Raw genomic sequence first — 15,495 nt, forward strand, 5'->3', positions numbered from 1 at the left:
AACAAGAAAAGTTACATACACATAGTCTTTCATTAATCATTCTCAAATTCAGCAATGTTTTATTGGCTAATAAAGAGGAGACAAATAAAATAGTAGTTACTGAACACCTTCTATTATGTAAAAAATACTGCTAGGTATTGAGGCAACAAAATTCTAGGAGCTGGCAGGTGGCATGGTAGTTAAAGACCTGGCAGCTTGCTTTCTTACTCACTCTCCCTCCTTCTGTCTCTCTTTCTCTCTCTCTGTCTGCTCAAATTTAAAAAATGATAATAATAAATAAAGTTAAATAAAATAATTCTAAAAAAAATTCTAAATATGAGGGCTAGTAGGTGGTGTGGTAGTTAAGGTTCTGGACTCCCACATGGTCAACCACAGTTCAAGTCCCAGATCTGGGGGTTCGCTTTTTCTCTCTCCCTGGTGAGTGTGTGCCCTGTGGCAAATAAGATAAATAAATAAAATAAAATGAAAATAAAAACAATTCTTTAAAAAAAAATTCTAGGGGGGGAACCAGCAGTTAGCGTAATGGCTATGTCGCTGGACTCCCACGTAGTCGACCGCGGTTCGTGTCCTGGACCCGGTGGCTTAAAACTCACACCGGGCACGTGTGCGTGCATGCCCAAGATCCCGAGAGGAGAATGGAGAAGAAGGGATTGTGGCGTGACCATCCCCCCTGGGGGGTGATTTCTCACTTTCTGTCTCTATGTCTCTCTCTGTCTGTCTGGCGAGCGCACGCGCCCTACAGTGAAAATCTCTCAAAAAAAAAAAAAATTCTAGGGGCTGGCAGGTGGTGTGGTGGTTAAGCACTAGACTCACATGGCAGTCTGCAGTTTGAGTCATGGACCTGGCGGTTTGCTTTTTCATTCTCCTTCTCTGTTTGTCTATCTCTCTTTCTGGTCAAAGTGAAGAAGAAAAATAATAAATACAGTGAAATAAATAATTCTTGAAAAATAAAAACAAAACTTCTAAAGATGGGTTGGAGGAAACGGGCAGTGGAAGGAGGAAGGGCCATATAATCAATGTAACACCAGCACCATAAACAAGATGTTAAAGGAGTAGAAAGGGGAAAGAATTAATTCTGCTTCAGAGGACATGAGTGAAGAAAAGCTTTCATGCATTCAAATGAATATAAAACATTTCATAAGCTAGCTTATAGAACAAATAAAACTAAGTTGCTCTACTTAAATTTATATTTCTCTTATCCTTGTCCTTAAGAAAAAAAAAAATTTATGGGATAGAAAGGAGAGGGCAATCTGATGGTGTGGTAGTTAAGGCAGCTGGACCCCACATGGACCATTCTGCAGTTCACATCCTGTACCTGGCAGCGTTAAAGTAACACTGGGCACGTGTGCTTGTGCACACAAAATTTTGAGTAGAACAGAGAAGGGATTGTGGTGTGGCTGTTCCCTCTGGTGTGTGCTTTCTCAATTTCTCTTTCCTCTCTCTGGCGAACACATGTGCAAATTAAAAAAAGAATAAGAGGAAGAGCAAGTGAGGAGTAGGGGAGATTTTGACTGAATGATAAAAGGTGGCTTCTCAGATGATATTAGAACAAAGACTTAAAGGAAGCAAACTACTATCTAGGAATCTCTTTTCAGGGAAGAGCTTAGAGATTTTTTTCTAGGTAGAAAAAACAAAACAAAACAAAACTTTGTAGGTAGAAAGAACCACCTATACAAAGAACTTGAGCATGCTTGATATATTTTAAAAGTAGCACAGGAGGTCAGTATGGGTGGAGAAGAAATGAAAAGGAATGGTAAAAAAAAAAAAAGAGTCTCAAGAGGTGTCTAGAACCAGACTACCTAGGCCCTGTGGGCCATCTGACTTGCCTTTATCCCTGGTTTCTGGAAGGGAGCTTCTAAACTCTTGGAATTTCTTGAGTTATGGGCATGTCCCTGCAAACCATGGTGGGTCCTTGAACCACACTTGGGTTTATGCTTAGGAGATGATTCAGGGTATGGACTGTCACAACAATGTGATTAGACTGAGCCAAGTGCTATTAGCTGATCTTTGGGATGGAAATTCAGTCATGTGGTTAATCATTCACTCAATCATGCCTAAGCAATGAAACCCCAATAAAAACTTACTGCAAAGGCTTAGGAGGGATCCCTGGTTGGTGACTGTACCTATGTGCTAGGAGGGTGACATGCCCTGTATCCACTGGAGAGAAAAAGCTAGTTCTCAGACTTTGCCTATGTCTTCGTTTGACTGGTCCTGATTTGTATTCTTTATAATAAAACTGTGATCACAAGTATACTGCTTTCCTGAGTGCTCTGAGTCATTCTAGTGAATTATTGAACATGAGGGAATCATGAGAACTCTCCTGAATTTGAAAACAGCTGGTCATATGTGGGTAGCCTGGGGATCCCCTAAACTTGTAGTTGGTGCCTAAAGGAAAGGTAGTCTTGTTGGAGACTGTGCCCTAATTTGTGCACTCTGTACTAACTGTATGTGGTCTATATCAGAACTGAATTGCAGATAGAAATCTATAAGAAAAATGACATGATTTCTACACTCTGTGCAGAAAATGGACGGAAGAGGAACAAGAACAGACAAAAGGAGACTGGTTGTGAAGCTACTACAGTATTCCTGATAAAAAATTATTGTGGTGGGGCCAGCAGGTGGCGTGGTGGTTAAGGTGCTGGACTCTTACATGGCCGATTGTGGACTGAGGCCCAGACCTGGCAGCTTACTTTCCTGTTTTGCCTTTCTCTGGCTCTCTCTGGTCAAATTAAAAAATAGTATCAACAAATAAAATTCAATAGATAATTCTTAAAAAAAATTATTCTGGGGAACCAGCAGTTAGCATAATGGCTATGTCGCTGGACTCCCACGTAGTTGACCACGGTTCGTGTCCCGGACCCGGTGGCTTAAAACTCACGCCGGGCACGTGTGTGTGGGTGACCAAGATCCCAAGAGGAGAATGGAGGAGAAGGGATTGCGGCATGACCATCCCCCGGGGGGGGTGATTTCTCACTTTCTGTCTCTATGTCTCTCTCTGTCTGTCTGGCGAGCACACGCGCCCTATAGCGAAAACCTCTCAAAAAAAAAAAAAAAATTCTGGCTTAGAATAAGGTGACTGTGATGAGAATGATCGATTTATTCGACTTTAACCCAAGAAGTTGTTTTTAAGGTTTGAGTGGCTGCACTATACTGCTGGAATACACCATGCTTGATTTATCTGGAACCTTAGAATGCTTCTTACTTCTCTTTGTTATAGCTATAAACAATGCTAGCCCAAAGATATTTGCACCTAATTATTGGGTCATCAGAAGTCATGACGTATTTTTCTATGCAAAAATGAGTCATGACTTTTCCTGACTCGATATGTGATTCTTGTACAATAATCTCTAGCTACACTATTCACTTGGAGCTTGAAAGAAAACAACTGAACTACCCTATTTTGTCATCATTCTTTTTACTTTTTAGTTCAAATACTTCTTCATTTCCTTAAGTTTCTTCTTTCCCTGAGAGGGTTTTAGAAAGTTAAAATGGAAAAGATCTGTAGAGGTTCTCTCTTTCTTTTCTTTTTGGAGAAGTTTTTGCCATAGGGCACATGCGCTCACCAGAAAGACAGAGACACAGAGACAGAAAGCAAGAAATCACGTTCTGGGGGAATGGCCATGCCATGATCCCTTCTCTTCTATTCTCCTCTTGGGATCTTGGGCACACATGTACATGTGCCTGGCATGAGTTTAAGCCACCGGGTCCAGGACTTGAACCATAGTCAACTCCATGGGAATCTAGCGACGTAGCCATTATGCCAGCCGCTGGCCCCAAGATCTGAAGAGGTTCTCTAGTTCAGTAGTTCTCAATGAGAGGACACTATGCTAAGGTAATCAGAATCTCTAGGGGAACCTTATTTTTTTTTAATACTTTATTACTTTTAAAAAATAATTATTTATTCATTCATTCATTTTAATTTGACCAAAAAAAAGGCAGAGAGAGCGAGAGGTAAAATGAGAAGGCAAACCATCAGGTCTGGGACTTGAACCATGATCAGCCATGTGGGAGTGTCCAGCATCTGAATCACCATACCATCTGCTGGCCCCAGGGGAACCTTCTTGAACAACAGGCCTTCTCTCTGACAGACTCTAGGAAAGGGGGGAGTGCTGCTACGAACTGTCCACTCGGACACTGATTCAACCACCCTATATGGCTCATTCAGTCTAATTCCTTAGTTAGTTTCCCACATGAGGAAACTGAAACACATATTACATAGTGACAAAACAAGAACTAGAGCCCTAATCGATTTTTCAATGCCACTAGTACAATGTCTGAGCATATCAATTTTTTCCAACCCTTGGCAACATAAAGTATGACCAACACATTTTTTACTTCTGCTAATCTATTAGACAAAAAAAAAAAAGTATCTCACCATCGTTTACAGCATGATTTATTACAGAGATTCATCTGAGTTATCTTATAAGACAGCTAGGATTTCTGCAAAGTCATATGTCAGAAGGAAAAAATCAAGTACTTGAAAATGCAAGGTGGTTTAATAACAATAAGCTTTCTGGCTAACTTTATTCAACCATAATCTTCCTTTACTTTACTTACTCTCAATTCTAAAGAAGACACTATTAACAGAACAGGGCTTTCCTCACTACTTTTGCGTATACCATAATCTATAGACCAAGAAGGTTTTAAAGAAAAAAACCTTGGGACAGTTGGTGGCATGGTAGTTAAGGAGGCTGGATCCCACATGGCTGACTGTATGGTTCAAGTCCTGGACCTGACAGCTTCAAAAACATGCCTGGCGCATGGCCAAAATCCTGAAAGGAGAAAAAGAGAAGGGATCGCAGTGTGGCCATCTCCCATGGAGGTGGGGGTACTTTCTTACTTCTTCTTTCTCTCTCTCTCTTCAGAAATCATGCTTACTGACAATTTTTTTTTTTTAAAGGAAACCCTGGGGCCAGTAGGTGGCGTGGTGTTTAAGATGGACTTCCACATGGCTGACGCAGTTCAAGTCCTGGACCTGGTGACCTGCTTTCTCACTTCCCTCTTTCTCTGATTAAATTAATAATAATAAAATTGAATAAAATAATTCTTTATTAAAAAATAAAAAAACCTCTAATGATTTTAGCTTTCCTTTCTCCTTCTGATTTTAAGAAAATCTTCTATTTCCTCAGCATGGCAGATTCTGAAAACTTGACTATTAAGGTCTCTTGAACCAAATAGGACATATATTCATATATTAATATTTGGCAAAATGTAACAGACACTTGATCAAAGAATTTCTCACATATTATCTTGTTTAATATTCACATTATTCAATATGGAAAGGACAGTTATGAGGCAGAGAACAGTTAAGAAAATTGGGCTAGACCACAGTGCAGAGGTTAAGCACTGCATGTAGAGCCAGATCCCCACATGGCCAATTGTAGTTCAAATCTCATCCTTGCAGGCTTGAAAAACATGTCACGTGGTATGTTCAAGATTGAAGTTATGGAAGAAAAAGGACTGTGCTGTGCCAGGACCTATTATGGGGTGCTTCCTCTCTTACTCTCTCTCTGGTGTGTACATGCACCATGCTATATAAAAAAGGAAAAAAAAAAGGTCAGAAACGTGCTCAAGTTTACATAGCCAGTAAGTGGCAGAGCTGGGATTTGAACACATGCAATCTGGCTCTAGAACTGGTGCTCTACATTTGAAAACAGGAATTGTTTCTTCCTTTCTTTCTTTTTCTTTGGAGAGGTTTTTGCTATAGGGTGCATGTGCTTGCCAGAAAGACAAAGAGATAGTGAGAAATCCCCCCCCGGGAGGATGGCCACGCTGCAATCCCTTCCCTCCATTCTCCTCTCAGGATCTTGGGCACACATGCACATGCGCCCAGTGTGAGTTTAAGCCACTGGGTCCGGGACTCGAACTGCGGTCAACTACGTGGGAGTCCAGAGACATAGCCATTATGCTAACTGCTAGTCCCAATCTTTAATAACTTCTAATAACCAGTCCATATTCTCCAAATGTCTTTTTTTTGATCTGTTTAATCCAGACAAGATACATATATTACATTTGATAGACATTTTTGTTCTTTTTTTTTTGGTCATAGGGCATACATGTACACTCACTAGAAACAGAGGCAGCGAGAAGGAAAGTGAGAAATCACCACTAGAGGGGCTGGCCATGCCACAGTTGCTTCTCCTTTTGGGACTTTGGGCACCATGCACATGGACCTGGCATGATTTTCAAGCTACCTGGTTGGGGACTTAAACTGTGGTTGGCTGTGTGTTACTCTAGCACCTTAACCATCATGCCACCTGCTGGCCTTCAGTTGACATTTTCTTTATTTTTTAATAGGTTTTTTTTTTTTTTTTTTACTATAGGGTGTGTGCACTTACCAGAAAGACAGTGACAGAGGGACAGAAAGTGAGAAATTACCTCCTAGGGGGGATGGCCACGCCACAATCCCTTCTCCTCCATTCTCCTCTCCGGACCTCGGGCATGCATGTACATGCACCCTATGTGAGTTTAAGCCACTGGGTCCGGTACTCAAACCACGGTCGACTACATGGAAGTTCAGTGACATAGCCATTACGCTAACTGCTAGTTCCAGGAACTGTTTCTTATTGGCCTTCAAATCTCTAACACTCAAGCACAGTGCCTGGCAACAACAGAAACTATAGATATCTGCTGAATAAACGTATGAATGTGCATATCCCGTGAGTCCATCTCATAGAACTTACTCTTTTTTGATTTAAGAATTATTTATTTACCTATTTTAAATTGATCAGAGAGAGACAGAGCAAGAAAGAGACAGGGAAAGTGAGAGAGTAAGCTGCCAGGTCCAGGACTCGAACCACAGTTGGCCAGGTGGGACTCCAGTGACCTGCCAGCCCGAACTTATACTTTTTAAAATATTATATCTTGCTTAGGCTGCTCTTTCTACCCAGAAAAGCCTTCTTTTCTAACTGGTAAATCTCTAATAATTTCTGGGGCCAGTAGGTATTCTAGTGGTTAAGGTACTAGAGTCTCACATGACTGAGTCCCGGCTTGAAAATTATAGCAGGTGCATGTGGGTGCATGCCCAAAAAATCCCTAATGGAGGAGATGGGATTATAGCATTGCCATTTCCCTGGGGGGTGATTTCTCATCTCCCCCACTAGCAAGCGCAAGCAAAAACCTATAAACAAAAACAAAACCCTCTAATGAATTTGAAGATCAGTTCAAATGGACAAGAGAAGAGTATAATAGATCCAATTTTTAAAAAATCATTTTTTTCTTTTTTGACACCTCTACCCCTATCTGGAAGAATTATTTCCTCCTTCTGCTCTCAGTGTTTTTCTAAGCTCTATCATAACACTTCCTGAGTTGTATTATAATTATCCCTATAGATATTGAGTTTCTGCCAGACTATGCATCTTGCGCGCAGGAGGGGAGTGTCTAACTTATCTTTGTGTCTTCAATGCCTGGCACCAAGCTTGACACACAAATGGTCCTCAGTAAATATTTACGGAATGAATGAATGAACTTTGAAACATGAAGGTACGAATATCAGTTCTACTCATGAGGAACAACTGACCTACTACAAAGCAGCTAGTAGCACTGAGTCCAACAAGGAGGGCAGGTGTAAAGAGCTTTTAAAGTTGGGTTTCTCTGATACCACAAGTCTTCAAAGGAACTCATTTTAAGTAGGAAAAAAGGACTAAAGCTGAAAGAAAATGGATCATTCGATGATTAATGAGGATGAACTCAATATCTAAGCTATGATAAGCAAATCTTTAAAATGAATCTCAATTTAATATAACTGTCAAAATATCTGTCCAAATGTTCCTGGAGAAAGAACGCAATTGTGCTATATTTGTTTGGAAAGGGGTGGAAAAACCCAAGCCAGTCACTTTTACTGCACTGTTACGAATAGCTCCTTTAGAAATCTGTGATGATCGGAGTTGAACAGCAATACTTGATTCTTATTTACTGATATGACTTACCTCAGGAATTCTTTGCTCTGTTCCCACAGATCCTGGGTCTCTTCTTTAGTCATATGTTTGTCCAGGTTACACACATTAGGTTTCTGGGAATATAACTTAAGGCACTGCTTCACCCAGTGCCACTGATAACCTGGGAGGAAGGGATTCGGGATGAAAATAAATCCTGCACAAAAATGGGTGGGAAAAAAAGAAGAGGGGAAAATTTGCTATCAGTTATTTAGATAATTTCGTTTTGTTGGCATCCTTTTATACCAAGTAATCATTTATTTACTCCCCATATCCTTTTGGGCATGTTGCAAATTAATGGAAAGTATGTTTCTGATGAATATTAAATACCTACCACTGCCCACCTCTCTGGCTCTTTAGGTTATTCTCAGGAGAAATAAATATATGTCACAAGGTTAATTGTCGGTTGTGTTACTGCTATGGTTTCAATGTGATTCTCAAAGTTTATATGTTGGAAACTTAACACCCAAAGCAAAAGTGGTGAAAGATGAGACTTTTAAGGTGATTAGGTCACCTAGTTCTTTCCTCATGAATGGAATAATGTCTCTAATGTCTCATCATGAGAGTAGGTTTGTTATAAAAGTAAGCTCACCCTTCCCCTGTTGTCTCCCTTCCCCTTTCTCTCTCTCGCCCTTGTGCTTTGTAACATAGGTCTACCATAGGAAAACGCAGCAAGAAGGCCCTCACCAAATACTGGCCCCTTGATCCCAGACTCCAGAAGTATAAGAAATAATTCTCTGTTCTTTATAAAATACCCAACCTCAGGTAATCTGTTATATCAGCCACAAACAGCCCAGTCACTAATTACGGTAGGTAGTAAAATAACCAAATGCCTGCCAAGTGCTAGCCACAGCGCTAACAACCTTACACTACCTCACTAATCCTCAGTAACTCCACGAGGAGGTTATTAATCCAAGTGCGCCGATGAGAGGACAGAGGTTCAGAAAGGTAACATGATTTCCTTGATCCATTCCTCTCTCCTGGCCTTTCTATGGCCAATAGCACACATTTGGGAGATAGTAACAAAGTTGAGTTGTGGCCACAGGGGAAACAAAACCAGTAAGCTCTCATGGGAAACAAATCTCTAAGATCTTTACATTATGAATATTAAGCTCTAACCAAATGAGTCTCTAAACAATATCATCAATGGTCTACTATTCACATTTCAAAGAGCTTTTAAACTACCTGTGCCTCAGCAGAAAAGAGTTCATGGTAACACATAAGAAAGGAGAAGGCCTCTATTATACTAAAGCTTTTTCTTTTCTTCTTCTTCTTCTTCTTTTTTTTTTTAGGAATTATTTATTGGGACCAGCAGTTGGCATAATGGCTATGTTGCTGAACTCCCATGTAGTCGACTGTGGTTTGAATCTGGGCCCGGTGGCTTAAACTCACGCCGGGCGCATGTGCGTGAGTGCCCAAGATCCTGAGAGGAGAATGGAGGAGAACGGACTGTGGTGTGGCCATCCTATCTGGGGTGTGATTTCTCGCTTTCTGTCTCTCTCTGTCTCTCTGGCGAGCGCACATTCCCTATAGCAAAAACCTCTTTAAAAAAAAAAAAAAAGAATTATTTATTTATTGTTATTCTTCAGTTTGGCCAGAGAGAGAGACAGAGAGACAGAGAGAGAAAGGGAGAATGAGAAATCAAGCTGCCAGGTCTAAGCCACGGTTGGCCATGAGGAGGCCAGCACCCCAACCACCATGTCACCTGCCGGCCCCTGTATTAAATCTTATATTTAAATAAATATAATTTAAATATTTAAAATTCTATGTCTAGATTCCTACAGATATGGGAAGAATGTGAGTGGCTTAGAGATATTCAAAGAAGACAGATGTCTCAGTTGATTAATCCTATTTTACAATTTAATATTATCAACAGTATCTACTCCAAACTAAGCCCACTGGCCAGTTTGTTACCTGTTGGCACCAGGAAATCTCATGTACCCAAAGATTTTTTACCCACTAAGAAAAAATTGAAAGCTATTGGTGGATTTCATTATCTAGGCAGACTATAAAGTAATTCAGAAAGAAAAGAAAGAAAATCAATTGAAAAGGCTGATCAATAAAGATCCTTAAAGGATCAAATATTGAAATTCATATTTTTTTTTTAAGAGAGAGATTTGTGGTATAGGGTGTGTGTGCTCGTCATAGAGACAGAGACACAGAAAGCAAGAAATCCAGGGGGTACAGCCACACCACAATGCCTTCTCCTCCATTCTCCTTTTGGGATTTTGGGTATGCATGCACACGCACCCAGTGTAAGTTCTAAGCTGCTAGGTCTGGGACTCAAACCACGGTCAACTACATGAGAATCCAGCAACGCAACCATTACACCATCAGCTGGTCCCAAAATTCATCTTAATAGTTATCTAGTTTAACAAACTAGCTTGATTCTTTTATGTCCTCTAAAGTCTCTCCAAAAAAAAAAAAAAAACCAAAAAACAAAACAAAAAAACCCTCACATTTTGTCTATCATAAAATTCTGCAAATAATGGGACCAGCAGTTAGTTCAATGGCTACGTTGCTGAACTCCCATGTAGCAGACCGCAATTTGAGTCCCGGACCCGGTGGCTTAAACTCACACCAGGCGCGCGCACGCGTGTGTGTGCTCAAGATCCTGAGAGGAGAAGGGAGGAGAAGGGATTGCGGTGTGGCCATCCCTCCTGGGGGATGATTTCTCGCTTTCTATCTCTCTGTCTCTCTCTGTCTTTCTGGAGATCGCACACGCCCTATAGCAAAATAACCTCTCCAAAAAAAATTTCTCCAAATAATTTGGGAGAGTGACAGACTTACGAATATTTTTGGGAAAAAGGATATGAAAAACTCTACAACTTACTATCTGCTATGACCATTATTTCACAAAATGAAGATTATTATAATACTCATAAAAATATCAGATTAAAGGAAGAATACTTTTGATTTACTCTGGGCTTGAAAAATGATGTGAAATTTATTCTCTCTCTCTCTTTTTTTTAGTTGCTACAGAGAATGTATGTTTCCCAGGAAGATGAGAGAGGAGACAGAAAGAGAAGATGAAAGCATCTTACAATGGGGTATGGTCATGCTACAATCCCTTCTGCTCCATTTCTCCATCTTGTCAGGATTCTGGGCACATGTACACACAGGCCTGGCATATCTTTCAAGCCCAGAGGGCTGGGATTCAAACTAACATTGGGCATGTGGAATTTGGCTCCCTTAGCCACTAGGATACATGGCTGGTGGAGGAAATTTAATACTTCTTGGTAGCCCATTTCAAAAAAACTGTTAAGTTGCTTTTCTTTTATTGCATTAAAAACTGCCTCCCTTTAATTTTCATGCATTGGTAGAGGTTTTGATACCTAGAGCAAACCCAAATCAGTTTTTAATATTTCTGACAAATACCTGTAGCTTTATAGTTAACATTTATTGAGAATTTACTATGTGCCAGACACTACCTAATCACTTTACAAGTATATGCATGCTTAATTCTCATAATGTTATAGTGGACACTATTTTTTAAAAAATTGTTTTAATTTTATTTATTACTACTATTTTTTAATTTGACCAGAGAGAGAAAGAGAGAGAGAGAGAAAGAGAAAGAGAGAGAGAGAGAGAGGGGAAAAGTGAGAAAACAGGCCACTAGGTTCAGTACTCAGAGAGTCCACTTTAACTACCATGCCGCCTGCTGGTCTCAAGTGGACACTATATTTATACTCATTTACACACAAAGAAACTGAAGCCCAAAGAGACAAAGTCACTTGACCTGAGTCATACAGTTAACAGATAGCAGAGCCAGGATATGATCCTGGCAGCCAGAGAGCAGAACCTTTCCATTAACCACCAATCTGCACTGCTTCTCATTCTTCTGTGTGTATGACAACTTTTGAAATGTATGATGCTGTCATGTCCTTCCATTAAGTCTTCTCTGTCCTAGACTAAGTTTCTGGTTTCCAGACCCATTATTCTCCTGTTCACTCTTGCAAGGTCAAGCAGTAGTAGACTCAAGTTTATTTCAGAATAAGTGGGATCCAGAAGTGAATGCAATCCTTCTGATCATTTCAGAGTTAAAAAGGGACTGTTTTCTCCCATGTTTTATATATGCTTTTTTTTTTTTTTTTTTTTTTTTTTTTAAGTTTGCTATAGGGGGTGTTTATTTGCAGGGGGGAGAGAGAGAGAAAGCAAGAAATCGCCCCCAGGGGGATGACCATGTCACAATCCCTTCTCCATACTCCTCTCAAGATTTTGGGTGCACACGTGCCTGGTAATGAGTTTCAACCTGAACCAGGTTGGCCATGTGGGAGTTCAGTGATGTAACCACTACGCCATCTGCTGGTCCCTAGACATGCTTTTATTAAATGTAGCTTACAATGGGAGGATTGGAAGAAATTTTCTAAGGACATAACCAGGCACCAACCAAATGATAAGGCTTATGCAGGAAATTCTAGAAAAACCTCAAAAAGCAAGCAAGACAGTCAGGGTTATAACTATAATTTGAACAATCTGCTAAGAGAGGAAAGTTTGGTCAGCAGGTAGCTTATTGATTAAGGTGCTGGACATAGTCTACTGCGGTTCGAACCCCAGACCTGGTGGCTTGCTTTCTCTCTCTGGTCTAATTGAAAAATGATAATGATGTATAAAATTAAATAATTCTTTAAAAAATAAAAAAGAGAAGGCAGCTTTTAGCACAAAAGAGAATTAAGGTCTTAAAAACAGATGCTAGAGGGACCAGCAGTTGGCATAATGGCTATGTCGCTGGACTCCCATGTAGTTGACTGCAGTTTGAGATCCAGACCTGGTGGCTTAAACTCATGCCGGGCACGTGTGTGTGTGCGTGCCCAAGAACTCAAGAGGAGAATGGAGAAGGGACTGCAGTGTGGCCATTCCCCCTGGGAGGTGATTTCTTGCTTTCTGTCTCTCTGTCTTTCTGGAGAGCGCATGCACCCTATAGCAAAAACCTCTCTCTCTCTCTCAAAAAAAAAAAAGGGTATTAAAGCTAAAAGTTAAAAAGTAGCCTCCAAGAACAAGTGCATAAAAGACTGCTGGTAGCACATGCTCGACATTTACACAAACTCATGGAGAGTGATGCTTTCATATTTAAAAGCCATTATTCAACTGTTTCCTTTGTGACTTCATACACAACTGAAGTGCATGAGGCCTTTTATAGGCAGTATCATACATTATAGCTATTATACCTTCCCATGATATTTAACAACTATTTCAGTGGTAATAATGTACTAAGAGCTGTAACATAAACAGTTCTAGCCTTCTGTACAATAGAAACTAACATTTCTTTTTCTTTAATTTTTCCAGAAGATATGTGCGCTCACTGGAGGAGGGTTGGGGGGCGGGGGGAAGGAAAGAGAGAAAGTGAGAAATCGCCACCCATGGGGACCGGTCACACTGCAATCCCTTTGCCTCCATTTTTCCTTCCTTTTGGGATTTTTGGTATGTACACATGTGTGCCTGGCTTGTTTCTTAAGCTGCCAGGTCCAAGCCTCAGATCACACAGTTGGCCATGTGGGATCCAGCTGCCTTAACCACGATGCCACAGGCTGAGGCCCCTAACATGTCTTTTTAAAAAATTTCTCTTGCCTGCCTTTTCCCCTTCCTTTCCCTTCTCTTCCTCATTTGGCCATGCAGTCCCTTCCTTATTCCCTTCCTTTCCCTTCCCTTCCCTTCTCTGTGCATCTCCACCTGTATACTCCATTCCTTTCCTTTGCTGATCATTCCCTTCCCTTCCCCCTATCCTTCATCACCCCCCACCCCTTTTTTCCTGCCAGAGGGGACACGTGCTTGTCAAAGAGAGTGCGAGAGAGAAAGTGAGAGAGCAGTCCCCATGGGGCATGGTCATGCTGCAATTCCCTGTCTTCCATCTCTCCCTCCTTTTGGGATTTTGGACATGCACACACACATGTCTAGTGGGTAGCGGACTCAAACCTCAGTCATGTGAGATCCAGCTGCTTAACTGTCAGGCTATAGGCTGCCATATCTTGCCTTTTTAACAAAAAGTTCACTTATAAGGTGGTCACCTAAGTAGTTTAGTCAGGTTTCCTTCACTTTTTTTCCATTCCGCTTGGTGTGGTGTGGTTTAGTTTTTTCTTTTTTCCTTTAGAATTATTTTATTAAATCATAAATGTACAACAGCTTAACTCTACACATGCACTTAAATTGTTTAAAGGAAAAAACGTTATGTCTTATTACACCATGATCTTGGCTAATAGCTTTTCAAAACTTTGAGAAAAATCTTAAGAAAGGTTTCACATGTCACCTGAAACTTACAAATTTAACAATATCAAAGAAGGAATGCTTCTACACCCTGACAAAGACCACTAGAAAGAAAGAACAATTAAAAAGTTAAGAAACTGTCTCAAAGGCATTTTTTTTACAATCCGTCCTCCACAGTAAGGTAATGTTATAAAATAATCCAATCCATTCACAAAATGGCTTTCTGATTCTGCTCTGGTGTCTTCTGCCGTATCACTGCATATTTATACATGACAGAGAGGAGAGTTTCCTTAACATTGTTATTTCGATAACCTAAAGTTATTTTTTTTTGGAGAGGTTTTTGCTATAGGGCACATGTGCTCACCAGAAAGACAGAGAGAGAAAGAGAGACAGAAAGCGAGCAATCACTCCCCAGGGGGAGTGGCCACACTGCAATCCCTTCTCCTCCCGGAATCCTGGGCATGCACACACACACATGCGCCCAGCGTGAGTTTAAGCCACCAGGTCTGGGACTCGAACTGCAGTCGACTACACGGGAGTCCAGCCACATAGCCATTAGGCCAACTGCTGGTCCCTGAAGCTGTTCTGTTACCTCTGAGCTTTCATCCTCTCCTATTTATACAGTGAAGCCCATGGCAAAGAGGAAGAAGCTCAATATCGGCTCCTCCCACTATAACCCCCACTTTCTCCTGGACCATAGTTTTCTCCACCATATAGTATCCCCCTGTTCCTGCTACCACCAAAGTTTCCACTTTTCATTGGACAATCGTTAGAAGGTTACTGGTTATAGTTTCCAAAATCATTGTAATTTCCACTTCCATAATTTACTCCTCCATCGTTGTCATAAGCACCTCTGTAGCCCACACCCTGGTTGCTATATCCAGGTCCTCCACCACCATATCCTCCTCATCCTCCTTCATAACCAGAGATACCTCCTAAATTGCCACCTCTAGGAAGTTTATTTATTTTTTTAACCTAGATGTGACACATTAAAGGGCTTGAAGGAAACAGGTGTTAAAATGTTCTAAAATGGCAAACCGTACGGTGAAGGATGAGGCGCTAACTCTCAGTATCTGGTAGAGAAGATCATTCGGACATGAATTTATAAGTCCAAGTACTGGAAAGAAGAGTACTTTGGATTTACAGCTGAACTTGTAGATGATAAAGCCATGGAGCTAAGGTTTGTTGGTGGTATCTATGGTGGCAAAATAAAACCAACTCCCTTTCTATGTTTAACATTGAAGATGCTTCAGGTTCAACTGGAGAAGGATATAATTGTGGAGTTTACAAAAAATGAAGATTTTAGGGGGACCAGCAGTTAGCGTAATGGCTATGTCGCTGGACTCCCACGTAATCGACT

At 40.8% G+C, this 15,495-nt stretch overlaps 1 protein-coding gene and 1 pseudogene across 1 annotated transcript in view; one reads left to right on the plus strand and one right to left on the minus strand.

Moving 5' to 3' along the window:
• The window catches only part of ALKBH1 (alkB homolog 1, histone H2A dioxygenase), a 38,297-nt gene that overhangs the window by 15,518 nt on the left and 7,284 nt on the right, over positions 1–15,495 (minus strand). The window contains exon 3 of the mRNA XM_006157087.3: positions 7,929–8,091. Coding sequence (XP_006157149.1) covers positions 7,929–8,091 — 163 coding nt within the window. The remainder of the gene's footprint in view (positions 1–7,928; positions 8,092–15,495) is intronic.
• LOC102485217 (pre-mRNA-splicing factor 38A pseudogene) overlaps positions 15,165–15,495 on the plus strand; it is a 3,129-nt pseudogene continuing 2,798 nt past the window's right edge.

This window comes from Tupaia chinensis, unplaced genomic scaffold, assembly GCF_000334495.1.
Source record: "Tupaia chinensis unplaced genomic scaffold, TupChi_1.0 Scaffold000528_1, whole genome shotgun sequence".
Taxonomy (NCBI): Eukaryota; Metazoa; Chordata; class Mammalia; order Scandentia; family Tupaiidae; genus Tupaia; species Tupaia belangeri.